This window comes from Arvicanthis niloticus, chromosome 26, assembly GCF_011762505.2.
Source record: "Arvicanthis niloticus isolate mArvNil1 chromosome 26, mArvNil1.pat.X, whole genome shotgun sequence".
NCBI lineage: Eukaryota > Metazoa > Chordata > Mammalia > Rodentia > Muridae > Arvicanthis > Arvicanthis niloticus.
This window is the reverse complement of record NC_133434.1, coordinates 2025846-2052500: the sequence shown is the minus strand read 5'-3', so window position 1 is coordinate 2052500 and position 26655 is coordinate 2025846. Positions and strand designations below refer to the sequence as shown.

The following is a 26655-nucleotide window of genomic DNA, read 5'->3' as shown; positions in this document are numbered from 1 at the left end:
GAAAAGGACTAAGGGATATACACTAACTACAAATGACCTTGACAAGACCAGAAAGTGGGCATGGCATTTGCCTATGTGTAATTCTTCTAGGAAAGGAGATAGTGGGAGATCTCAAGTCAAGCCCATGAGGCTGTAAGAAATTCTGTATGCCTCATGCTCTTTCTCTCCTTCTCCTCCTCCTTCTCATCACCATCATCACCACCACCACCATCACCGTTATCATCACCATCATTATCATCCTGTTTCCTCTGTTCTACCTCTAGATCTGAGTTCTAGAAAACAGAATTTGCTTTAGTGAAATATCAGGGAGAGTCTCTGGTCCTCAAGACAATTTTGTTAAATTTCCTTCTGGTATCAGAAACAGAGTAAGGAATCTGCCTCAGAGAAAGCCCCACTCTTAAATGGAAGTGGGAATCTGCTCGAGTGCATCTGCAGCTCTTACAGAGGACCGAAGCCCATCCTCATCCTCATCAGGAGTCACACAACCACCTAAACAACAGTTCCAAGAGAGATGCAAAACCCTCATACATGTAGCATCCACTCATGCACACAAACGCACATGCACAGACATTTTAAAAATAAAAATAAGTTCTTAAAATAAAAAAGAGAGAGAATTAAAAAGCAGAAGGCTCTTCATTGGGTCAATAGTTGTCCATTTGGCTTGACTTATTGGGTGTAGCACACTGTTCTCAGTCCTTTAAGTGCACAATGCGCCAGGCATAGTGGCACAGGCCTTTAGTCTCAGCACTTGAGACGCAGGTGGATCTTTGTGAGTTCAAGGACAACCTGGTCTATATAGAGAGTTTCAGGACAACCAAGGCTACATAGAGAGACCAACCACCCCCATTTATAAAAAAGTAGGGGAAGTATGCAGACAATGTACCGTCTTATCTCCCTATGTGTCTGTTGTAGTCTTATATTCTCACCTCAGGGAATACATGGAAACTGCTGTGGGCGCTCGCAGGTATCTGGAATCTATTGGACATCAGGTTCCCATTTAAATGACTCTATTTTTTTCCAAAATAGATTAAAGTTCTTATAATAATGTTTTGCATCTTTTTAAGAAAGCTCATACTTTTGTGAGACATGTCAAAAAGAAAAAACCTTCCATATTTTAGGATCATTTGAGAAAATAGGTAGGCCCTGTTCTACCTGTTCTATTGAAGATCTGGAACAAAGGATGCTGTTGGGTCCAAAGCACTCAGATTCCCCAACCAGCTCTTGAAGGGGATAAATGCAGGCAGGATGAGCTACGGTACCGTTAATGTGTCTAGATGTAGTGCACAGGGTTTTTACTTCTGGAGGTGGCAAGGTTATCAAAGGTTTCCATTATCTTGGTTTAATAGGAGAATAGTCCAAGGAGGGGAGGCATTGTCAGTTGATCGGCGCCATCTTATTAAAGGACAGTGATGCTTTCTGAATTAGTTTTACAACTAGGCCATAAATGTGAATCCTTTCTACAAACGATGAAAACACGTGCAAACGTTAGCTTAGAACACTTGCTAGTCATTTACCGGAAAAGTCCAGTTGTAAAGCAGCTTTGGGATCAGCGCTATTCTGGATATCTATGCGTTCAACCCATCAAGCGTGTTCAGCCCTGTGGGCCCACATTCTTAAAAAAAAAAAAAAAAAAAAAAATTCCACCTTAAGGTTGTGGATCAATTCTGTTTTAATTATCAAGGATCCATCTGATCCGAATGGATCAGAAGTGAAGAGGAATTTGCATCCCAAGGAAGCACAAAGAGCAAACTCTGAGGCCTTTGTCTGTGCTTCTAACTCAGGACCCACATGTTGCCTGGCAATCTGCAGTAGCGTGCGCAGCCAATTTGGGAGTTATTTTGGTAAGAATGGAGGCCTAAAATCTTGCTGGTAGTTGAGTCAAAACACTCTACCAAATCCAGAGATGCCTTTAGTAATGAAGACCAGAACCCCCTGTTCACCCTCACGAGCAAGAAACAAGCTTTGTCTTTGTGTCTATAGAAAAAAAAAAAAAAAAAAAAAAAAAAAAAAAAAAAAAAAGTATAAGCTCCTCTCCCAGGTGTGGCTCTCATTTCTTTTCTTTAAATATTAGGAATGTTCTAGACAAAACCCAGAAACAGGCCTATATTTTGGGACAGTATATCATAGGAAAACCGTCAGGTTCCCTTTAGAACACAGTAAAATATATTAGGTAATATTAGGAAAAAAAAAAAAAAAAAAAAAAAAAAAAAACCTTTTCAAAATCATAGAAGCCCACACCATGAAGATCTGGTAGTAAGTTACAGAAAAAAAATGCTGACTTTGTCAGCTGGTAAAAGAAACAGCCAGAAAACATTGAAGAGGTACAACAGAACCACTCCTTTTTGGTAAGAGTTAGATTAGCGTGGAGACAGCAGGAGACAAGGTACATTTGAAGCAAGAACTGATGAGCCAAGGAGAGTCATAACTCAGGAAAATAGAAAAGACCCTGAAGCCAGGCACAGAAGTGCATGCACAGAGGGACGCTGTAGGCAGAAAGAATGGCCTCTGCCCAAAAGAGGGGAGTCCAGGCCTTGTCACCAAAGAAAGACAAGAAAAACCCAATGTAACCAGGCAGAAACTCCAGCGATGTCCACAGGTTCTCTTTCTGTGCCATTTGGCTCTCCGTCCTTATATTTCATCAAATGAATTAGAAAGACACTCAAGTCTAGTGTGTAAGGCACAGACTTTATTTCGGATGGTGGCAGAAATAAAACAGAGTTTAATCAAGTTAAGCACCCCCAGGAGAATGGGCCATGAAGGAAGTGGCCCACTGCTCAGATTTACATTAGAAAGTAGTCTTTGAACTCCTTTGAGTATGTTGGGCAGCTTCCTGTGGGGCAGGTTTTCCTAGGTGATTGGTAGGAAAGGGTAATGTTTTAAGGAAAGGTTGGAATATCACACCTGAACCCTAGGTAGAAGTTAGAGCTCAGATTCCATTCTTCGAACCAGCAGACAGTTCTAGTCGTAGACTTCAACAAATCCTGCAAGCTCCAGCTTTTCGTATAGAAGTTTAAATCTTTAAGGGATCATTGTGAGGCTTCTATTTTTAATGTCACCAGGGAAACATGGAGTGGGGGATGGGTCCATTCTCAATGTCTTCCGAGTCTGTGAATAGCTAGCTAGCTAGCTACCTAACATTAGCACCCCTCATGCCTGACACCCTATCTGTGTTTTCAGTGAGTTAGAAGGTTTCACGAAGCAGAACTGTCTTCACACTTTACCCAGGCCAGCAGGGCATGGCTTCCTGAGGGTCGTCTGGCATGATCTTATGCCATTGCCTGGACCTTATCTCTGAACACAATTCCAACTCTATACTCTATGCATAACTGTCGGTAGCTCAACCCCCCAATAACATCAGAATAAAAGGTTGACTGTGCAGATAAGCATGAGACCAGATCCTCTAATCTCTCTGAATATCTCATCATTGAACTTGACTCCATGGGTCCAAATTCTATTCACATTTTTTCCATGAGACACTAGTAGCAGTCATTCACATTTGCCAAGTTCACTCTGCAAGGACAAATGGCTGATCTGGAAAGAGCCAGACAGCTCCCAAGAATTTAATCAAGGGCAACGAACCATGAGACTTCCCTTAGGGGAAGTCACCTGAGAGAACTTTGCTTGCCCTATTTCTGAAAAAAAGAAAAAAAACCATCATATTAACCTGTTGCTTTCAAATGGTGTTTGGTGCATATTTAAATCATCTCCCTAAAGATCAGGCGACACACTGTTATACACCGATAAACACAATTCCTGAAGCTAAGCCAAAAACATGTTGTTACAATCAGAGGAGAGAGCGACACACTTGGAAAAGTCTAAGTGGAAAGTACTTTATCTTAAGAGAACTGAACAAGAATCTTCCCTCAGAAGCAAAGGTGGTCCCCGTGAATCTAAGTATTATGCAAGGAAGGCATATAAGCATCCTGCATGCAGAAAAGAGAACAGTGTACACAGACATTCATTCCTGGGTCACTGTCTCCTTTGGGTGACAAAGTTATTGATCCCAGGATTTGCTGGGAGAATTCAGAGTGTTTTTCTTGTGGCCTGTGAGCAAGTTACTACCATACTATGGGCCTTAGTCTCTTCTTCCGGGCAATGGATAGGCTGGGCTCAAAGATTTAAGGCAGTGTTAGTGAGCTGCTTGGGACAGGATGCAGTTAGAGCACTGACAGGCCTAACAGTGTTTTGGGGTTGTCAGTACTTCTGAGGTTGCCTGTCGCTTGCATCATCCCTGGGCTCTCGCTGTTATTTCTAAAGTGTCTATTATTTTTAATTCCTTGTGCCTATGTACATGTGTGTATGAGTAGGTCTGTCTGCATGATTCCAGGTGCCCCTGGAGGCCAGAGGCTAAATCCCCGTGGGACTGGAGTTGCAGGCAAGCTGTAAGTCATCCTGTTTGGATTCTGGGAATCAAACTTAGCATCTCTACAAAAGTGTCACATGTCCTGCTCGCTGATGCCACCTCTTTACAAAGCTTCCGGAATTCTATAGATCCGCCTTGCTCCTCTTCCGTTGCTGGAACATCCTAACAAGGCCGTGGGAGGACTCAGACACTGCTTCTAATTTTCTTCCATCATAGCCACAACACGGACGGCTCAGGCTCTTCTGAGCTGGAGTATGGAATCCACGGCAGGACTCCCATGACCTAAGACAACTTTCGACTACTGTTGACTTTTTTCCAAGACTCTTCTACACTGCTTGTCTCCTCTACTCCCTTTTTTGTTCCCTTTGAAGATTTCGCTTGTTCATATTCAGTTTTGTTTTTCCAAGGTCCACACCCTGCTTTTCCACTCTCATTGTCCATTACTCAGAAAGCCATTCTTTGCCCTCTCAGAGCAGAGCTAACGTTCATGAATCATGCATGTTCCAGGAGGCAGAACAGACTGGGAAGATCTTCTCTTTACTCCCTACAGTCTGCGCTGCCTTTTCTCAACCCATCAGGAGGGGGATGATCTTATCTGAAAAGACAGATCCAGGCCTAGATGTGAGGGCTGAAGGAAAGCAGGGAAGTACAATTGTCCTTCATTAAAGGCCAGGGTTTGCCGTTTCTTAGACACTACAAAAGCTAAACTAGATTCACTTTGGGTTTCTGTTGGGAACTTAAGGGTCAATTTAGTTTGAGGGACGAGGGTCCTGAGGTAGCTGGCGTGACAGTGGCTGTCTAAAGTAAGTCAGCACTCAGAGCCAAGATCACTGAATTTCCTGACACTCTGTACTGTGTGGGGGATCTTACCAAAGCATTTCAAAGCCAATGACCACCCCCCCACACACACACACACCTGGAAAGGCATGGGATAAGGGATGAATGGGGAGTGCTGGGGTCCTATAGAACCCCAGGCATGAGTTCCAGCTCTACACCCACCAGAGTTTGGCCCAGTGCTTCCCAAACAAGGCACAATGAAGGATATCATGGGTCTCAAATGTTGATCTGTGTGGCTTCGAGGGTCAGTAAAGACCTGAGGTAGTAGTCTCAACAGCCTTGTCCCCATATACAGCAGTACAAACACCATCAAGCTTTATGCAACCAAGTAGGAAAAGCTCAACCTCTTTATATATTACTTCAACCTCTTTTTACCACACTGCTGAGGGTGCCAAAGCAGCATCATTCCTAGGAGGAATGATCTCTTGGAACACTTACTTGGTGCTGATTCGGCTAAGTTGGAGTAGGTAGGTTTAGTAACAGAAGAGGCTCTATTATTCAGCAATTGTGCTGTGCATCCTGACATTGTCTCATTCTTGGACTACTGCATTGACTCACTGCTGTGTCCTACAGTGCCCCTGAGGGATTAGTCCTCTGAAGCCAGACTGACTCTTCATCCACCACAGCGCCTCACTTCAGCCTCAAGCACCCAGAAGAAAAGAGACCGGCTGCAGCTTCTCCCCAGACAACCTTGCATTTCAGAGATGCAGACTAGACAAGAGGCGTCTGCAAGGCAAGTCCACTGCCCATCATGTCTCTCACTTCATCTCACTGAAGCTGCAGCCCAGATGGAGGTGTGAAGATTAAGCGTAAGGAAAATGCTCCTTGCCATTCAAAGACTGCGCACTCATCGGGTGAACCTTGGGGACCTTGCCAGGTCTCCGGCTTTACTTCATTCTTCCCTGTCCCCTGCTAGAGCCAATCAACAGCTAGATCTCAAGAATTCTGCCTCTTAGTGACCTCCTATCTCTTTCCCAGCCTACCTTGAATTCAAAGCTTCCTTTTCACAAAGAGACTAAGCTCTTAACTTCATCACCCCAGTGAGCCCTTTTGTCCCATGTACCCTGTGTCGTCTCTTGTCTTATATTACACATCCACTCTCACCCCCACCCTGCTGCCACTGGCTTAACACACCCTATGTGTGTCATGTCTATATGCCTTTGTGAACAATATTTCCTTATTCTGGAATATTCTTTCTCTTGCCCCCATCAGGTACCATCCTGTCCACCTAAGGCTTTTAGGATAATGCTATTTTTTAAGTCTTCTATTAACCAAGTACAGTGTGCTTCACTTGCACTCAGCCATGATTCTGTGAGTGCCCTTGCTCTGTGGAAGCCCCTGGCCGCACATACTACACAAGGAGCCTAGATTGTAAATATCAAGCCACCACACCAATGCTGCCAATGACACGCATCTGTCTGGCCACGTGGTGTTGTCCCAGGACCTGACACAGTTCCCAGAACATTCTAAGTTTGCTTATTGTGTGCTTGTGGAAACACATAGGAAGAGTTAAACGACAGTGGGGATAATGTTAATGCGCATAAGAATGAAGAAAAGACAAGTGTCATTGAAAGCACGCTTGATTATAGAGAAAGAGAACTCCAGTGTGGGTTATGGGAGGATCAAAGTGCTGGGACATATAAGTCATCCCAGAGAAAGTTCTGTAAAGAGAGCTTTGGAAGCCGTCTGTCCATAGAAATCCTTGAGCAGAGAAAAGGCAAAACATATGAGTCATGGCTGGATCTGTGGGAAATCACCAGGCTGTGAAAAGGCCCAAGACAGATTTGTAACCTAGTACCAAAAACACCTGGCAAAGAAAAGGCAAGGGACATGCATGGGGGACTCTGATTCAGCTCCCAGAGCAGAGTACTGTGGCCATAGTAAGCAGCTCACATTATGATTACTTCTAAGAGTCAGACAAAGCAAACCAAAAGCCACCAACAGCATCAAAGGTCCAAGACTCTGTCATGAGCAGTTTGTGCTCTCTGCTTCTTTACAAATTCAGTCTTCAGCCTGAAAGGACTTGATCACTTCCTTGTGTAGAAAGAAATCCATCTCCATGAATTTAGTGTCAGGGAAAAGAAAATGGGAGGGGGAAAAAAAAAAAAAAAGCCAACCAACCTTGGAACCACTGCTATTTTCCCAGATAATCCTATCCCATTGTGACTTGAAAAGCTACAGTTAATTGACTGCCTGGGAACACTTCCACATAAAATATCATGTAGGATACAGCAGAGGGCCAATGAGAAACCCCAGCACCTCAGTACTGGGCCCATGCTCTGACACAGAAGTGTCTGGGGACCCTTGTCTACCTTCGCTTTCTTCCATGCTCACTGTGTTGTGCTCTAAGTGTAGTAGGCTTCCCTTTGCCTAAATGTTGATTATTGACAGCCGCCTTCTTTTGAGTCGCTATGAACAGAATCCGTTACAGACAGATATTTGGAGAAGGAGCCCTAGGCCTATCAGAGTGTAGAGAACCAGTTGGCATCGCTACCACCCAGAACCTTTGCCAGAACAATATTTAGGGAGCTGAACAAATAATGACAGATCTAAATGCCTGCATTGAAAATGGTACAAAAGGCACAAAAGTCCACAAAGTGGTGCGTAGGAAAACCAAGCACTTGCCCGAGACAAGATGTCGTAGAACTTGCAACTTGCCTTGGCTACACTAGACTTCAATAGCACCTTTATCCTCTGCCTTCATTCAGGTCAGAGAAGGTTGAAGGGAAGTTCTACTATGAAACCAGGTGCTGCTTTCAGGATGCTCAGAGGCAGCCCCGCGTTCATCCCTGCAGCCAAGAGAAGACATTGCGCTGGGGTGATGCAATCACACTCACACAGACTTCCAGCCTCAGAGCTGTGAAGTGGCCAAGGGAAGACAGAATGTATAATCCTTCTACTAATCCAGCAGATCAAAGGCAAGAGGTGATTTAAAACCATACTCTTATCCCTTGGGCAGGGAGGGACAAATCTGTCTCGGTTACAGGTAGGGAGAAAAAAAAAGGTTAAGCTTGCATGAGAATTAACTACTTTTTCAACAAAGAGGCAATGAGATCTTTCTCCTCTTACCTCATAGATTGCTGGGGTAAATGTGGAAACAAACGTTCATTTTCTTGGTCTCCAAGAAAGCAGTCAGGTGCTTGATGTGAGCAAGTCCCTGGCACCTTTGAATCGAGAGTTTGGATGCCCCAGCTAAAGGTGCCCAGTGACTTGGGTTTTATGTCTGTGGGTCAGCTTAGACTGGCTCCTGACTCATCTATATGCAGCAGTTCTCAAAGAACATGGTTTACTTTATAACCGGATCCAACAAGAGTGGGCGTGGCGTTAAATGATTGAGATACACCAAAGGTGTTGAGCTGCCAAGATAATTAAGAGAGACTGGTTTATGGAACCAGGGCTTGGAACCAGAAGAAAAGCCTTCTTGTGTGACAGTGAATATATATAAGTGAATATACAAGGGTCAGGATACTCCAAAGTGGGGATCCCGAGTCTTCAAGGAGCCCCTCCAAAGTGTCACCTGCCTGGTGACTCACTCAGCCATCCTAGAAGGTCGGGCTAACCTGACCTTCCAACGATCCTTCTTTGTCACTATAGGTATACGGCAATGCTGGTCTTTACAGCACAGATTCTCGAGGAGATAGATCGGCAGGGTTGAGACCCCATCCACCAACTTCTGCCCCAGGCAAATTACCTAGTGTTGCCTGATCTTAGAAGTCTGTATTTCAAAGTGAGTGAGATAATACATGAAGTGCACTGGTGTAAGTGTATCCCACTCTCTATTGTCACCCTGATATCTGACCCTACACCCCTTCTAAGTTGTTGTTCTTGGTATCCCTTTAGGTTGCAATGTCCTCTCTGAACACTTCGCCACTGATCACCATCAGAAGCTTGGGAAAGCCGCCATCGTACAGGAGAAACCGTAGCTGTCTAAGCAGGTCTCATGGCCTGACAACAAGGCAACACCAGCCTCAACTCGGGAGTGGAAACAAGGAAACAAGCAGAAGGTCCAAGAAGCACCTCAGCTTGGATATGTTGTGCCAATGGCTCTGACACCATAGCTACTGTATCTCCTCCATATTGAAACATTGCACTGAGATGGACAATAGATGCTTACAAAGTTCACAAGAGAATTGCAAGACTCAAAAGGCCTCTCCTCAGAACTTCGTAGATGAGAAATAACTGCTAGTGGACAGGAGACTCTTTCGTGATGTAGCTTTCATCATGTTGGTGTCAGTGACGAGCTGTCAATCATGTTAGAGTTAGACCTGAGTCACCCACACTTCTACAAGCAAGCTTCATCTACCCTCCTGTAAATAACTCAATACCCACATTGGTTCAAGTTAGACTTGGGTGAAATTGTTTTCTTTCGTCTGTCACCAGTGTCTTCTCAGGGTAGAACAGACTTTTGTTCATATATCCCTGGGAAAAGTCACACAGAAACTGCCTTATAGAGCAGAACTGACAGGAGATGATATTTATAACAAGGATGAATTGGAAACTGATCCAGAAATGCATGGGTGAATGGTATCAGACTTCAAATATTTATGTGACCAGTTCATGTCATAGACAAGAGAAAAAATGTAGTAGATTGTCTTACATGTTGAGATGTGTTTGATAATGTGATCATCTTAAAAGGTGGGACCTGTAAGAGGTGGTGAAGTCATGAGGACAAAGCCCTCAAGGATGATATCCTGACGTTTATAGAAGGGCTTCATGGAGTGGGTACATTCTCTGCTGCTGCAAGGACAGCGTATCCATCTGCTTCCAACCTTTCTGCCTTCTACGATGTGAAGACACGATGTTGAAGGCGCCATCTTGAACAGGTAGACTAGACACTCACGTGACACAGAATCTAGCATTGGGCCCATCTTGGGCTTTCCAATCTTTAGAACTGTAGAAATAAGAAGTGCCTATTGTTTGTAAAATACCCAATCTCCTGTGTTTTGTTATAGAAATCCAAGCAGACCAAGGCACAGCTGTTAAGTAAAACCACTTTTGTCCTCATTTCCCATGTTAAGTTCAATATGAACTGTTTCCCAGGGAGCAGTCATATGGCAGAGAAAAACAAGAGCAGAGACTCAAAGTTCTTCTTAAGTGTTAACTTTACTTCAATACAAGCTTTCCTGCAGGCACTCTAATCCCCAGCTATGTGCCTTTGCCCCTAGGTTCATCCCTTCTTCTTGCTCCATCCCTCTGAGTGTGGCTCTCTTCTTAATTGTTAGATATACCCAACCCCAACCAATGAAATATTCCCAAAGCCCAGGTTGACTCCAACTGAACTCCAACCAGTCTAACATCCTCAAGTTTGGATATAGAACCCCCTGGAGTCAAGCCTTAAAGACCTTCAAATGCAAGTGGACCCATGCTCAAGCTCATGCCTTTGACACAGTATAGCAGGATGCTAAAGAGAAACCTTTCATGGCCATATATATGGCTCTTCTTCAGTCTCTACAGTGGTCTAGGATACTTCCACCACCCTGCCTTCCTGTTTTTCTTCAGTCTTTGGTTACTTCTGGATTTCTCTCATTTTTCTCTTGCATGGGCATATCTGCTACTAAATCCCTTACTCCATTAATCTCATCTTATAGTCTGTTTCTTGGAGGGCTTGGAAAAGCACACTGGGCTGTTCAGACAAGACAGGGACCATCCCAGAGCTTGACAAGAGAGCCACTGAGGTCCCACAGAGTATCTCAGGAAGGAGATCTCACAAACCACCATCCCAAGCGGTACCTTCATGAGCCCACCCTCTGCCTGCCTGACCTGTGAATTGTGGGTCTGTCATCTTCCCAGACACCTAGCAGATGACGGTGGCAAGGCAAATGTGTATACAAACACATAGAGCTCAAAGATAAACAGTACTTATCAGACATGAAGAATAAGCCCCAAATGAGGGAAATAAACGTTTTCTTAATGGCCTCATTTATTTGTGAGGCAGGTGCCTCTTGCACAACAGCACCAGATTGTCTCATTAATATGCTGACCAGGCATTGACCTTAACTTTGTCCACCACACTCTTGTCCCCTTACGTCCAAAACTGGGCCCCTTTGCACCTGCAGGGAATGACAAAGAAACCCGTTGCCAAGCAATTGAGGAGGGCAGGCCCATTGCGTTCTCCCAATTCCACAAATCTTGGTTTAATGAGTAAGTGAAGCCAAGTGACCTGATAGACTGACCTGTTAGATGCCCATGTGACTGCGCTGTCCATCCCTTCTCCCACCGACTCTCTGCTCCAGCTCCAGCCCCCATCTGCCAATTACCTCTTTCTGTAGCTAGGGAAAAGCCTTGGACTCTATTCCATAGCACTCAGACTCAGAGTGAGGAGAGTGGCACCCAGTCTCCTGTCCTAGGCATCTAACCCTGCTGGCTTTGCTGACATCAAGAGGCCTCTTATGCATCACCTCACTCCAGCACCTGAATGTGATCTAAGTTAGTAAATTTGGAACATTTTAAAAATATTGTCCCATGGCCAGTAAATATCCCACCAGACGTTGTTTGATATCTATGTGACTTGGGAAAAGACAGGACGTCCATTCCTACAACAAAGGGGAGCAGTGGCAGATTTCTGGGACAGAGAGGACTTTGCATACCAGATCCAAACACTGGGCTAGAGGAGTAGGAGGGACATGGAAGACAGCCAAGGCACAGCTGCCAATCCCAGCAAGGTTGTCAAGGTGACTTCCACCAGGTCAAAAAGAGGAAGGGAGAAGCTCACCGGACTGTTCAATGACTCTGCACACAGCATCACAGTTCATCGTTCCGGAACCCTTGACTTTTACTGATACATAAACAGAGAGAAGATAATTGCTTCGGGATATATTCAATTTGTGGATAAACTGAGATTAAAATGCAGGCTGACCACTGGTGAGGAAGTACTCCCGGTGCTGACTTGTGGAGAGAATCATCTATGGAGCAGACAAAATGTCCCCCAGTGTGGGGATGGAGTTTTGAGTCTTTGTTCCTCCTCTGATCTAAACCATTAACAATCACTTATAACAACTGTAGACTTTACGGATCCATAAATATTCTATGCGGAATTCATCCCTCGGGTAATCAGGGAAGAAATTTGGAAGAATCTTCAGATGAAAATATAATAGATAAAGCAAATGTAGTTGTTTCCAAGACAAATGGGAGTAAGGAATCCCAAAGGTAGAAAGTTCCAAGTGGGCAGAAAAGAGGAAACGGTAGTCAAGAGATTTTACAAGGTTCGAGAAGCTGTAAAACAACCGAAGAGCTCACACCTGGGGATGCTAAGCTCGGGACCTGTGGACAATGAGTTGAGTCCTCAGAGTACAAGCTGCAAGCTCCTGGAGCCCAAACCGGAGGGGAAGGGACATAGATACCTCTGAGCAAGGCTGATATTTGGGGCTAAAAACAGAAATACTAGTTAAAAAAAATTTTTTTTAGGGCTGGGCATGATGGTACATACCTTTAATCCCAGCACTCAGGAAGTAGAGGGAGATAGATCTCTATGAGTTCAAGGCCAGCCTGATAGCAAGTTCCAAGAGGGCCATAGCAAACTTGGAGAGACCTGTCTTAAAAAGAAAAGAAAAGGAAAAAAAGAAAAGGAAAGAAAAGGCCTTTAGAAGAAAAAACCACGTTTCTCAGCCCAGGATTTGAGGTTTACTCTAGAGAAAGGGAGAAAGGGTGTGAACTTGGCTTTTTCAGTTACAGCTTAGAGTGGGCACAAGGCACTCTGCAGTGTAGACTTCATGCTCTATGCAAATCTGAACTGCCTGATAAAAGGCCCACACCTCCTTCCCCTACTCTGGGTTCAAGTGCTGGATCCCAGCCACTAGGAGTCCTAATAAAGAAGCCCTGGTCTGAGAGGAAAGATGTCTCTATATCGACATCCTGAGGTCCCTCCACCTGGCAGGGTCAAATGCAATCCTCACTACCTCAATAAGTGCCGCTCTCTGCAGTGCCAGGCAGTCAAGGGTCATCAGACATCTGAGAAAAGGTTCTCACATGAAAGAGACTCTGACAAAACCCAGAATGAATAGAGACAAAGCAAAGAGCAAAAATAAATTGAGATTGATACTATAGATTAGAACAAGCACAGGAAACGAGGGTGGGGCGGGAGGATGCACCTGGAAATATAAATTCCTGCAACAGGAAAGAAGATGGGAAACATAGCAAAGAAAGCTCGGGATAGAAAGGACACCAAAAGAATAGGTTTGATACAGGAGATTTAGCATCTGAATTATGACAAAATGTGGTACTGTATATTGGCCACCTGCAGATACACACAATAAATCCCATCACAGCTTCTGCTCCAAGACTGTGGTCTCAGGGACTGTTCTCAGCCATTGTCTGAAGCAGGGGCATCAACATAGGCCAGCTCTTAGAAGGGATGAGACCCAAGCAAGGGAATCTGGGTCAAAGATGGTAGACCATAGGTGATATACTCTTTAACTTTGCTTCCCTCTCTCCTACACAAAGGATGTGAAGCTGCCCACCTTGTCCTTTGGGCTTTCCCAATTCCTCCCCATATTCTCTTATAGGCATAGCCCTTAACAAAATCTTTCTGTTGTTCATTTTTATTGGTTTAGTTTGGTTTGGTTTTTTAGAATCTCACTATGCCAACTTGGCTGGCCTAGAATGTGCAATTTGGAGTAGCCTTGAACTCAGAGTCTCACATGCCTCTCTCTTTCAAATGTTCAGATTAAAGTTATGTATATCCGTAACATTCACTTCACAGAGAACCCAGACAGAACCTAGAAGTTCTGGAAGGAATCGGGGAAACAAATTTGAGAAAATGTGAAACTCTCAGAATGTTTTAGTTATTTTTCTATTGCTGTGGTAAAACAACCATGACCAAGGAAACTTGCAAAATAAAAGCATTTATTTTGGGATTACAGTTCCAGAGCATTAGAGTCCGTGACATCATAGCAGGAAGAGTGGCAGCAGGCAGACAGGCATGGTGCTGGAGCAGTAGCTGAGAGTTCATACCTTGATCCACAAAGTACAATGCAGAGAGAACCATCTAAGAATAGTGCGCTTTTGAAGCCTCAAAGCTCATTCCTCAGTGACACACCTCCTCCAACAAGGCCACACCTCCTAATTCTTCCCAAACTTGAGCCAGCCCAGAGGGTGTGAAAGCAGAAGAGCTGTCCCAGCTCCTCACACACTGGTTGTAGCACTTGGGAGAGTGGTCCAAGAACCTTGACTGCGCAGCAAAATGGAGCTGACTCTGGAGATGTGGGTGTGGGAGAGCTAGCTCTGAGGGCATGAGAGCAGATCTGCCCCTGCTTCTTGCTAATGGTGACGGCAACTTTGAGTGGCCTAGCTGAATCAGTGCTGGAGAACCAAGGTGGTTTGAACAAGACTGGCCAGCTCAGCTACCACTCAGGCACAGATCCAGGGCTCTGAATTGGCCTACCCCCAAATCTATATTATCTGTAAAAGGTTGGGACATGTGAAAGAGCCAGTCTTACTGTTCCAAAGCTGGGGGATCTCCATGACCAAGGCAACAAGGCAACCTGGAGGAGTCCTGGGGAGGATCCAATATTGATGGTATCACAAAAGACAGAGGTCTCAAGTCAGACCAACGACTCATTGCAATGAACATTTACAAGTGAAGATGTTTGGATTAAGGAATATAGTGTGGGACACACTAGGAAATGCTACAGCTTTCATGATGATTTTTTTTTATGTTTTCTGTTACTATTGTTGTTGTTTGCATGTTTGCTTGTGTGTTTGATTTTCGGAGCATTGCATGGGGGAAAGGCAGATATGAGGGGATGGGAAGATGAGGAGGACTAGGGTGCATGATGTGAAACTCACAAAGAATCAATAAAAAAAATTTAACCCCCAAACAAAGAAATATGAAAAAATATCTACAAAAATACCAATGAGTTAATTTTGTGTTGGACATCTACTGATGGGCACAGGACCTCCCCTGAAGTATGATTAACATACCCAGTGAGATTCTGCTGGAGAGAACAAGTCTTTCATTTGCAAGCATCTGCCTCCTCTTCGACATAGCCCCCTGAGCCATTAGGGGAAGAGTTTGACAATGGCACCCCATTTAGGGCTGAGTATTCTAAATTCTTTCTCTTTCTGAGCATTGTTCAGTTGTGGGACTCTGCTAGTTCCCATCTACTGCATGAGAAAAGTTCTCTGGTGATGGGTGAGGAAGGCACTGACCTATGAGTATAGCCAAATGTCATTAGGAGTCATTATATTGCTGTTTCTTTACCAGAATAATAGTATTTGGTTTTCCCCATGTCTGTGGCCCAGTCTCAGGTTCTTGTCCACCTGAGCAGTGTCAGACATGGGTTTCATCTCATCAAGTGGCCCTTAAATCCAGTCAGAGAGTGGTTGGTTACTCTCATTACATTTCACCACTATTGTACCAGCATAACATTCAGAGAGGTCACTATTGTAGATCTCAAGGTTTGTAACTGAGTTGGTGGTTACATTTTCTTTCTGGTATTATACTGGCTAGTCTTATGCCAACTTGACACAAACTAGAGTTATCTGCAGGGAGGGAACCTCATTGAGAAAAGGCCTCCATAAGATCCAGCTGTAAGGTATTTTCTTAATTAGTGATTGATGAGGTGGGGAGCCCATGGTGGGTGGTTCTATCCCTGGACGTGAGTTCTGTTAAAAAAAAAAAAAACAACAACAACAAAAAAAAACAAAAACAAAACAAAACAAAACAAAAAAAAACCAAAAAAACAAACAACAAAAAAAAAAAAAACAGGTGAGCAAAGACATTGGAGCAAGTAAGTAAGCAGCATCCTTCCATGGCTTCTGCATCAGCTCCTGACTCCAGGGTCTTGCCCTTCTTGAGTTCTTTCCCTGACTTCCCTCAATGACGAGCAGTACCGTGGAAGTGTAAGCCAAATACGGGCTTACCTAAGGGCTTTGGCCATGATGTCTCATCACAGCAGTAGCAACCCTAACTAAGGCAGATATTGTGCAGAGTACATTACAGTGCCATGAACACAGAACTAGCAGTGAAGGTTCTACTTCACCAGATTGACTTATTAAATCATTTTTAAAACACCAAAAAAAAAAAAAAAAAAAAAAAAAAAAACCAAAAACCAAAATATATACTTTGGGCAAATATGGTCACAAGAGATCATCAGAATCCCCAGTAGTCGCACAGGACAGAAGCCCACAAAAAACAGGGGAGCAGGTCTACCTCAAAACTGTGAGTAGATAGCAGTTCTACACATACTCTGATCCTGCAATTGAATTGCAGGTGGATTGGAGATAACTGCAGATGATCATTCCCTCTGAGATGACTAGAGGATGCATCAACCAAAGAGATAGAAGACACTCAGAAAGTGGGATAGAAGTAAACCCAGACACAAGGACCCAGCACAGGCAAGACTTCCGGAGCCTTGCCTGGGTGAAGAGCCGCCTCAGAGGACATATGCTCACACCAGTCAGAAAGCACAAACAAACAAGTCTGAGAAGGTACCAGCTGGCTGCAGACTGCCTGGCCTCCTTACCCTGGACCAGACTTTGCAGAAAGAGACCTGTCCCTTAGCAGAGCTCTGGCGTCCTTTTGTCTCTCAGATAGGCTGATTAGACTGTAATCAGTTCCCCCTGAAGCAAATATCATCTATCCTAAACAGCAACAGTATCTCCAGGTTCCTGTCCTCTTGAGTCACTGTTGACTGTGATCTTTGAGAAAACTATGGATAATGACCATGGTTGGATCTGATAGGAGAGGATTGATAGACCTCTCTCCTAAGAAAGGGCCTCTCTGGGGGCTATGCACTTAACCACATGGACTTCTGGATCCCTGTTGGTTGGGGGAAATCCTTCTCATTGGTGTTGAAGAAGGTAGCATTAGGACTCCTACGTTCCTGTCCAGCTTCTCTGGGAAGCTTTGCTTATGAGAAGTGTGGCAAGGTCCTTAAGTGAAGATGACCGGCTGATTTCCATCCTGTACATCACAAATACCTTGACGCTACTCTGCTGCCAGTGTCTTCTCCCTGAAAGAAAGCAGAGAGTAATCTCTAAACCATCATTATGGATCTCCCTTTCCACATGGGTCATTGGCCACTGGATGAGGAAGACAAAGAGAGCGGAAACGATGAGTAGGGTTCAGATGGCTGTGAGTATAACGGAAAGAACTTGTGGGATTCAGCTTTAGAGAGACAGCTCATTTTATTGTTCCAGGGGTAAAGTATATAAGGATTCTTGGGGTTAAGGGACAGAAGAGCTGATTGGTCACAACACAGCACCTAATTATCATATAGGCAGAGGACTTATGTGCTGAGTCATGCAAGCTCTGCATAGGGTCATCCTCCAAATAAGATCAGACATTTGTGCTTAGACACTATCCAAACAAGTTCAGGCAGAGAAGGGGAAGGCCTGCTGCGTTGCAGGTGACATCTTTCTGGCCACACAGCAGATGTGATGTTTTCCTTCGACATATGACCTGTCCCATACATAACTACATTGCTCCTAGATGTCTACACCGGTGTAATGGGACAGTTTTCATACACGAGGCCAACCACAGACTCCAGGTCCTTCCCTGTATACAGATAACATACCCTCCCAACATGGGCCCTGCACTGGCTTTGATGATCTCTGTTCAGGGTGGGAAAGGTGTCTTAGGATACAGGCCCCAGCTGAGCCCCAGAGAGCTCAGGTGAAAGGAAAACTACTGAACGGAGAGTCAACACCCTGGGCTTCAGGTATGACTTTGCTATGTCATAGCTGTATGACCTTGGGGTAATTGTATAACCCTTCTCTTTTTCATCATCTATCCCAAAATGGCCAAACTGTACTTGACTTGTGTGACAGCTAAACACTGCTTGCCATCAGTTTCTCTCCACATACTAAACACAAAAACCAAATACAGCCAGGAACTGGGAAATCCTCAGCTTTGCTCTGAGTTTTCTGAGCTGTGTATAGTGGAGGCCACCCTGTGATCCCCAACTGTAGCACTGAGGCAGGAACATTTGTCCCAGTGGCTCTGGGGGATACTGGGGAGCTGGGAAGTGGAGGTTTTGGGTAGTGAGGATGTTCTGTGGAGCCTAGAGAAGACAAATGGGACCTGACTTAGGTGTGGCTCTCAGGACATGGAGACTTTGCTCTCACAAGGATCTTGGCAGAACATCTAAGGCAACAGTTACAGTAACTACCTCAGCCTGGCCCTCACAGATCATGTCGGTGTTAGTATGTATACTGGCTGCTTTTTTGTGTGTCAACTTGACACAAGCTAGACTCATCAGAGAGAAAGGACCCTTAGTTGAGGAAATGTACCCTTGAGATCCAGCTGAAAGGCACTTTTTCAACTAGTGATCAATAAGGGAGGGCCCAGCCCATGTGGATAGTGTCTTTCCTGGGCTGCTGGTCTTGGGTTCTATAAGAAAGGTTGAGCAAGGCATGGGAAGGAAACCAGTAAACAGCATCCCTCATGGCCTCTTGAGCCCCTGGAGCCCCTTGAGTTCCTGTCCTGACATCCTCCAATGATGGATTACAATCTGGAAGTGTAAGCCAAAAGCACCTTTTCTTCCCCAACGTTTTGCTCATAGAGTTCCCCTTGCAGCAATAGAAACCCTAACTAAGACAGGATGTGACCAGCTAAAGACAGGAAAGCAGCCGCAGGGAGGGATAAGGACTGAGCCTGGCCCCATGGGCCCTCAGTCAGGTCAGCAATCTGTCCCTGTTACCCCAGTTACTGATACCATGAAACAGAAGTGATCTTAGGGCATTTCCAATTCTGTCACCCATACCATGAGCCCATCTGTGCAGTCAACAGAGGACTTTACCCTTCCTGTCTCTATGCACAGAAGGCAGGGGCACCATAATGTTACACACACACACACACACACACACACACACACACACACACACACACCAGCCTTACAGGAGCAGAAGAGGAAGCAGAGAGTCCCTCCCCCCAGACTCTCATCAACACCCCTAGCACTTAGTCTCTTCCTTGAAGGAAAACTGCTGGTTGTTGGGTTTCCCTGGGGAGGATTTGCAGACACCAATTGCCCAATGAGTGCTATCCAACGCTTTGAAAAGGAAAGTGGGAGGATCTCTTTCTGTGATCCTTTCTCAGGATCCCAGACTTCTTATCATTCTCCAATCCACAACAGAGGTATGGAACTCTCATTCCATAAAGCAATAGTTTCCTCTATCAACCCAGTCAACCTGGGCCAGTCTCTAGTAGGCCACAGCAGCAGAGGGTGGAGATCTGAGTAAAGGCAGTCTTAAAAATTTCCCTTTAAACTGGGTATGGTGCTGCATGCCTTCGATCACAGCACTCCAGAGGCAGAGGCCTGCAGATCTCTGTGAGTTCAAGGTCAGCCTGGTACACAAAGCAAGTTCCAGAACAGCCATTGCTGCTATACAGAGAAAACCCTGTCTAAAAAGAAAAAAAGGAAAAAAGGAACAAACAAACAAGCAAGCAAAACCCTTTCCTTTAGAAAGCAAGCAAGCAAACAAACAAACATACAAAACCCTTTTCTTTAGAAATCCAACCCTTTCTTGTCTTCATATAGAAATTGAGCTTTGATATTGGGGAAAATGAGGGGAGGCAGCGGGGAGGACCTTTGGGTTGTTTGTTTGTTTGCTTGTTTGTTTTTTGAAGAGGGAGGGTGGAAGGGAAAGTGAACGGGTGAGGAGAGGGAAGAGGTGGGAAGGGGAGGGAGGAGCAGAGCAGAGCACACAGGGAAACAGGGACTCCTGTGCTCTCCTTGGCACTTTCCAGGAAAAGGCAGCTCATTCAGCAGTTCTAACTTTACCTCCCACTGAGCACAGCCTTCCTCCTTGCTCAACAGCCCTAAACCGGAAAGCACTCAGCCCAATCCACTCGTGATAGATTCCAGGTTCGCCCAGCAATATTGACTCACTCCCGCAGAGAGATGCGTGCAGATGGAGCTGGCCTGTGCACTGTAGTTCCTAGGATGATTATGGGGCTCACTTACTAGGAGTTAAAGAATTAGCCTTCTATCTAGGCATCAGAAAGCACAGTGGGAATCAAAGTGAGTGTGTGTGCTTGCAGGGGAGGCGGCTCTGCAGGAAAGCTAGTGTCTGGACCTGCAAGGGGATCTCAGTATCATGCCACTTGCTGGGATATCTTGAAGAACAGCCTGTCTAACCTCCATGGAGAGTTGCAATCCTCTTAATGAGTTGCATTTCTGCTATATATATACACTTACCTAACAGTTGATTCATCTACCATGTTTGAAGACATCCAATGGGGTAGAGAACATAGCTTTACTCGGCACAAGTCTAAATCCAGCCCAGGGCTGATTTTTGAAATAAAAGCCAACAAAGAGCTACAGAATACATGACTTAAATGAATGGGTGACCAGTGTGAAGACAGAAAGGTAAGAGCATGCTTGCCCAATGGCTCTTCTCTGATATCCCAGCACAAGGCAGCTCCTGAAAAGGCAGAAACGTTCAGGGGTAAGAAGATCTGAGGATGGCAACTCTGTTGTTTCGAAAACCCAGAGAGTGTCCATATTCTACTCTATGTGTGTGTCAGTCAGCTTTCCAGTACTATAACAAATGCCTGAGCTAATAAGAAAAAGGTGTGTCTGGGATCACAAGTTTGTAGGTTCCAATCTGATTGATTGGAATCCAATCTGATTGGCCGATGGCAAGCAGCACAGCGTGGTGGTGCATCCTAAGGGAAGCAGAGGTATCCTCCACAGGCTAGGAGGCAGAAGAGCAGAGAAGAGCCAAGGTCCCACTGTCTCTTCCAAGGTCATGTCTCCGATGACATGAGGACTTCTCAGTAGGCTCCATGTCGATAGGAGGGCACCACCTCCCAACTGCACCAAGCTGGGGGACCCAGCTTTAACACATGGGCCTTTGAGGCTGTCTCAGATGCAAACACTTTTAGTCATAAAGGAAAAGCCGTCACAATTGACACTTCAGAATCCTGAAAGATACACATACCTGCTGCACTCTCTGTGGTAGATAGAAGAGAAAAGCCACTGCAAGGAGGTGGCAGACTGAGAGCCCACACAGAGGTCTTCAGTAAGTGTCCAGATCCCCTCCCTAACCCAGCCCAGGAGAAAAACTCCCCTAGCCTTTTCAAAAACCTAATGATTTGATCTCTAGAGAGCAGACAACACAAGGTCCTGAACACATAACATCATTAAAAATGGCTTATTTACATCCCAAAGACGATTGGGTGAACATAGTCACACTCCATGTCAAGATCCCACAGTCTTCACGTCAGTCCCAGATGGCTGGCGGTTAGGGTTCCACCCTCCATGTAAAAGATGAAAGAGTTGTGTTCCCCAGGATTCTGACTGCCTCAAAAGTAGGCTCCATGTTCGTGCAGTGAACGGCTCAGCCAGAGCATCCTCCAGGGAGCCTAACAGGTACCAAGACATAGCCATTGTCCAGAGATTTCTCTTGCCAGGTTCCTAGATATTTGAGGAGAACCAGACACAAAAGCACATCTAGGAGAAAACAGTTCAACCAGAAGAAACCGACAAACAGAAAAGACTCTGAGGACAACATGGACAGGCAAACAAATGACAATGGAGGCTCCTGGAAATTGTGCGAGAGAGGAAAACAAAGTTTTCAAAGGCAGTGTTAAGAGACACAGAGCAAAACTACAAAGAGAAGCAGGTAAGAAAGATTAGCGGTTCCGGTCAGCTATGAATAGAATTGTCTAGACATAGCGACACCCAAGCTGTCCGATTAGCATGGTGGCATAGCTTCACTTCTGGGTAAAAAAATGGGAAGAGTGCAAGCACGTGGAGGGGATGGCAGGGAAGCGTCGGGGGAGTGAGGGGTGGGGGAAGCTAAGTTCTCATCCTCAAGGTGTCTGCAGAGAAGTGCTGCTGTAGGAATGTCCTTTGGGACAGGCAGTAGTGTCAAAGGAAATGGAAAGCTGGCCGCATAGACTGTAAGGTGGAGGAAGACAAAGCCAAATTGTTATCACTTCAAACCACAGCAATGTGATGCTTTAAACACACGCATATATTACTCTAATAAAAACAAAAACTACAGATGAAAAAGGAAACCAAGTAGACACAATTCTACTTAATGTAGAATCTTTTTCTACCACTAGATGGCGCCATTGGCACCTTGTGAAAACAACTAGACCCAGAATGCTGATTAATGATCAGCGTTTGCCGGCCGTTTTTTCTTTCCATTAAGACAGAATTCATGGAGGTGTTTGGTGGTGGTTGTTGGTTTGTTTTTTTTAAACCAATAAAGTTAGAAAGAAGTAAATCATAAGATTCTTTCTTGCAGGGCTTTTGTTGTGGCTGTTTCTGGCAGCACCTGTGCCGGCCACGAGTGTTCTCAAAGCCTCTAAATCCTAGACTACGCAATATGGTTACTACTCAGAGCCTATTTTAATTAAAGTTATTTTATATTTTACAAATGTTACAAAGGGTTACAAAATGCTATTTTGTATTCAGTGGCACTTTTGACACATTTAGTGGCCACACATGCTCTCACAAACAGACAACACTCTTTGCCTGGTTTGGGGGATGGCACCTCTTGATAATGTCTGTCTCACCTGAAGGGACTCTTTTCAGAACAAACTGTCCAGGTTTCATCCTCCCCAGAGTCCAAGCTCAGTGAAGGCCTAAGTAGTCTTGATGTTTTTTTAAAAATTTCTAGAACCCAGTCCACATCAGTTCTTCCACGGGACAGTATTTGCTGGTTGCCCAGTGTATACCAGGTGCTGTTAACCCCAGGAGCAAGTGGTGTTCGTGAAAGACTCAGACTTGAGTGGCTCTTATAACCATAGGTGCTTTGCAATGACTCATGGGAAAGAGGAAATGAATGAATTACTCCAGTGGAATCCTTCACAGTCACTTTCATAATTCTCCCCAGACCAGAAGTCTAAAGTACTGACTTCCCACCTGCAGAGTTAAGCTCTAAATCCATAGCTTGGGACACAAACTATACTGGTTATTTTTATGTCATCCTAACCCCAGCTGAAGACATCTGGGATAAGGGAAACTCAATTGAGAAAATGTCAGCACAAGTTGGCTATGGGCAAGCCTGTGGTACTTTGTCCTGATGGTTGATTTATGTGGGAGGGCTCAGACCACTCTGGGCCACACCACCAGGTCTCCTGGTCCTGGTTGCTCTAAGAAAGCAGGTTGATCAAAACGTGCAGAGCAAGTCAGTAAGCAATGTCGATCTGTGGTTTCTGCTTCAGCTCCTGCCTCCAGGTTCCTCCCAAGGCTTCCTTCAGTGACTGACTTACATGGTATAAGATGAAGTAAACCCTTTCCTCTCCAACTTTCTGGTCCTGGTGTTTATCACAGGAATAGAAACCCTAACTAAGACACAGGCCTTCCCGGAGGTCAGTGTATTGGTTTGCCAGACCACTATAACTAAATACCATGCCAAAGGCTAGACACTTAAGCAAGAAAATGTTTTCTCTTGCAGTTCCAGAAGCTGTGAGATCAATATCAAGGTATTGAAGGTCTGGTTCTTCATGAGTCCTCTCTTTCCCCCTTGGCTTGTATACAATTGTCTTTTCCTTGTGTCTTCCTAGGGACTTTCATCTTTGCATAACGATTCCTGGTGTCTCTCTGCGTCCAAATGACCTTTCTTTATAAAAACACAAGCCAAATTAGATCAAAGCTCACCACAATATCCTCATACTGATTTAATTAATTCTTCAAAGGCCCTGTCTCCAAATACAGCCACTTACCAAGGTACTAGGGGCTAGACATTCATCAGCTTGAGTATTTGGTTAGGACACGGGTCAGTCCATAGCAATTAGAACTATGACTCTAGAATCTAAGAAAATTGGTTCTGCTAAGAGTTCGGGGACATTGTTGCTGACTGCACCTGCCAGAAGAGCACTCTCTCCTTTGAGCCTGTTCCTCAGAAGCTGTTGAGAAAGTGACAGGCAATTACTTACAGGAAGCATCTGGCAGAATTGAGAGCGTAGTAGGCATTCAGATAATTACAATCTTCCACCATCCCCCCAAATCCCTGTAGCACCTCCTCCCCTCCTCCCATACACACACTTCTAGTCCTGGAACCCAGGGAGCTCACCTGGCCATATCTGGTTCACACCTACCCTCTCTTCTGTGAAAATCCTAGCATCTGTTCCAGACTTACTCAAGTCAGCCCCAGCTGGTTGCTGGATTGCTCTCTCTGGGGTTCATTAGCATTCTTAGACGTTACACACCATAACCCAACTCCCCAAGAGGAATTAAAACCCACGTTGCGAATTTGACTTTCCCTGTACACCCGATAACCTTTCAATTTTATAGGAGGTGTTTTTGATCCAGGTTCACCATTATGCTTGTTACTCTCTCACACATGTCTACCAAAGTGTCTTAAGCATCGCAGGCTGCCTGGTGAATATGAAATGCCTCAATGATTCCTCTTAACCACTGCCCGTCCCAGCCCCCAGTGAATAAATAACTGAACACTTGCGACTTTCCCTACACATACATTCGCAAATGTAAGGCCTCTCCATCCAAGCCAAGCACACCATGGCATCCAGTTCCACCCCAATGGGATGTCTCCCTGCAGTAACCAGCACACTTTATGCAACAACAAAACTAGCATGGATTTCTTTTTCCTTCTTTGAAATTCCACAGACAGAAGTTTTGTTTTTACTATTGAAACTAGCAACCTTAGCCCAATGAAAGTTCTTTCTTCTAAAGTTGGGAACTTTTACCGTTTCTTTGAAAGGAATCAATGTATGGCTGTGGGGTCTGTGTGGCCTATGTTGCTACAGTGTTGCCTCAGGGATATTATTAAGTAAGGTAGGGACAGGTTGACATTAGCGTTGGTTGCCAAGTATGTGCCCAGTGAGTCGGTCGGTCTCTCACACAGTGTGGATACCCTGTGCCTTGATAGGACAGGGTAAGATGTGTGACATTCCATTACTCTATTCAGAATCACCTGAAATTTAAAACTTATAAATTGAGTATTTAGAAGTTTCCCATTTTGTTCATTCAGGCCACAGTTGCTGCCTGCTGGTAACTGAATCTAGAGAAGGTATTACAGTGAATGAGGGGGGAATTCCGTGGGCATGGCCAGTGTTCACTGACTGGATAGCCTTGTGTGTGTGTGTGTGTGTGTGTGTGTGTGTGTGTGTGCTCATATGCACATGCAATTTTAGTATAAAGAAACCATAAGAACAGGAAAAAAAAAAAATTCAGGTTGCTAATTCCTGAGGGTAAAGGAGACACTACTGTAAGTGGCTGCAATCGTATCAGCAACACCTATTTTTTTTTTTTTTTTTTTTTTTTTTTTTTTTTAAGTTTGCATGGTTACCAGCTGACTATTAATTAAATATCGGGGGGGGGGGGAAACCTCATTGATTGATATCTGCTGTTCCTGGAGAGCTTATTAACAGACACAGGAATGGATGAGAGATCCTCCTAGCATAAGAAAACAGTACTTAAAATATTTGTCTTAAACGAGATTTAGTTAGGACTTCGAAGTATAACTCAACAAATTCTTTTAATTAATATTTTATCTGGCAGGAAATATTTATGAGACATTACTGGCCTCATAAATGCAAATTGAATTTCTATAAATAGGCGAAGAAAATAATTTCCTGTAAGTGTCATACTCTAAAGAGAAAAACTTTAACTGTGAACTCAGTTCCTGCTCATAAAAGAAGGAAAGAGAAGGAATGAAAGGGGACAGAGGAGGTGTGTCTGCATGCTAATTAATGGTGAGGAGCCACACCAGCCCTGCTACCTTCTGCATCTCTCATTAATTCACAGACAATGAAAGACACACTTAGCACCTTTCAAGCTCTCTAAGTGGTTCTAAGTAGTTCTAAGTCATCCAGCAGCCGTGTCATTTATCCTTAGATGCCATTTCTACTCTCTTACAGAATTGGGCTGGAGACATCCAGACCACCCTACATTTCTGCACACTAGTCAGGACTAAAAATCCCACCCACCACCTCTCATTTTCCAGGCCTAGGCTAAAAACTAGACATAGATCGTTCTGCCTCTAGTTCAAGGTCCCAACCCTGAGAGAATGTTGTCAAAGCCCGCTCCAATTTGTTATAGATTCTGCCTGTTCTCTATAGCAATCGAAAGGCCATTGCTACTACAGAGTAGAACAGGAAGCCAAGACTCAGCAAAAGCTTCATGTTGGACGTTAGCTGGATCTCAGAGCAACACTGCCCAGCTACTCCTGACACCCAGGAAACCAAAGAGTTAAATACTCCCTACTGAGCATTAAAACAACACCTATGGATGTGCCAGCTAGTTTTATGTCAACTTTACACAAGCTAAAATCACCTGAATAGAGGGAGGCTCAGTTATGAAAATGACTCCGTAAGATCTGGCTGTAGGGCATCTTCTTAATTAGTGGTTGATGGGGGAGGGTCCAGCCCACTGTGAGTAGTTCCATCCTTGGGCTGGTGATCCTGGTTTCTATAGGAAAACAGGCTGAGCAAGCCATGATGAGCAAGCCAGTAAGCAACACCCCTTTGTGGCCTCTGCATCAGTTCCTGCCTCCAGGTTCCTGCCCTGCTTGAGTTCCTGTCCTGACTTCCTTCAGTG

At 44.7% G+C, this 26655-nt stretch overlaps 1 protein-coding gene and 1 long non-coding RNA gene across 3 annotated transcripts in view; both read right to left on the bottom strand.

Moving 5' to 3' along the window:
• The window catches only part of Kcnj1 (potassium inwardly rectifying channel subfamily J member 1), a 33001-nt gene extending 24530 nt beyond the window's left edge, over positions 1 to 8471 (bottom strand). For both annotated transcript variants that reach the window (XM_076924597.1, XM_076924598.1), the window contains exon 1: positions 8270 to 8471. In XM_076924597.1, coding sequence (XP_076780712.1) covers positions 8270 to 8274 — 5 coding nt within the window. In that variant the 5' untranslated portion in view covers positions 8275 to 8471. The remainder of the gene's footprint in view (positions 1 to 8269) is intronic.
• LOC143438934 (uncharacterized) lies at positions 2667 to 6259 on the bottom strand. The gene is made up of 2 exons (XR_013107457.1): positions 5639 to 6259; positions 2667 to 4958 (listed from the first exon to the last, which is right to left on the bottom strand). It is a non-coding gene; the product is annotated as an uncharacterized LOC143438934 (long non-coding RNA).
• Positions 8472 to 26655: the final 18184 nt, after the last annotated feature.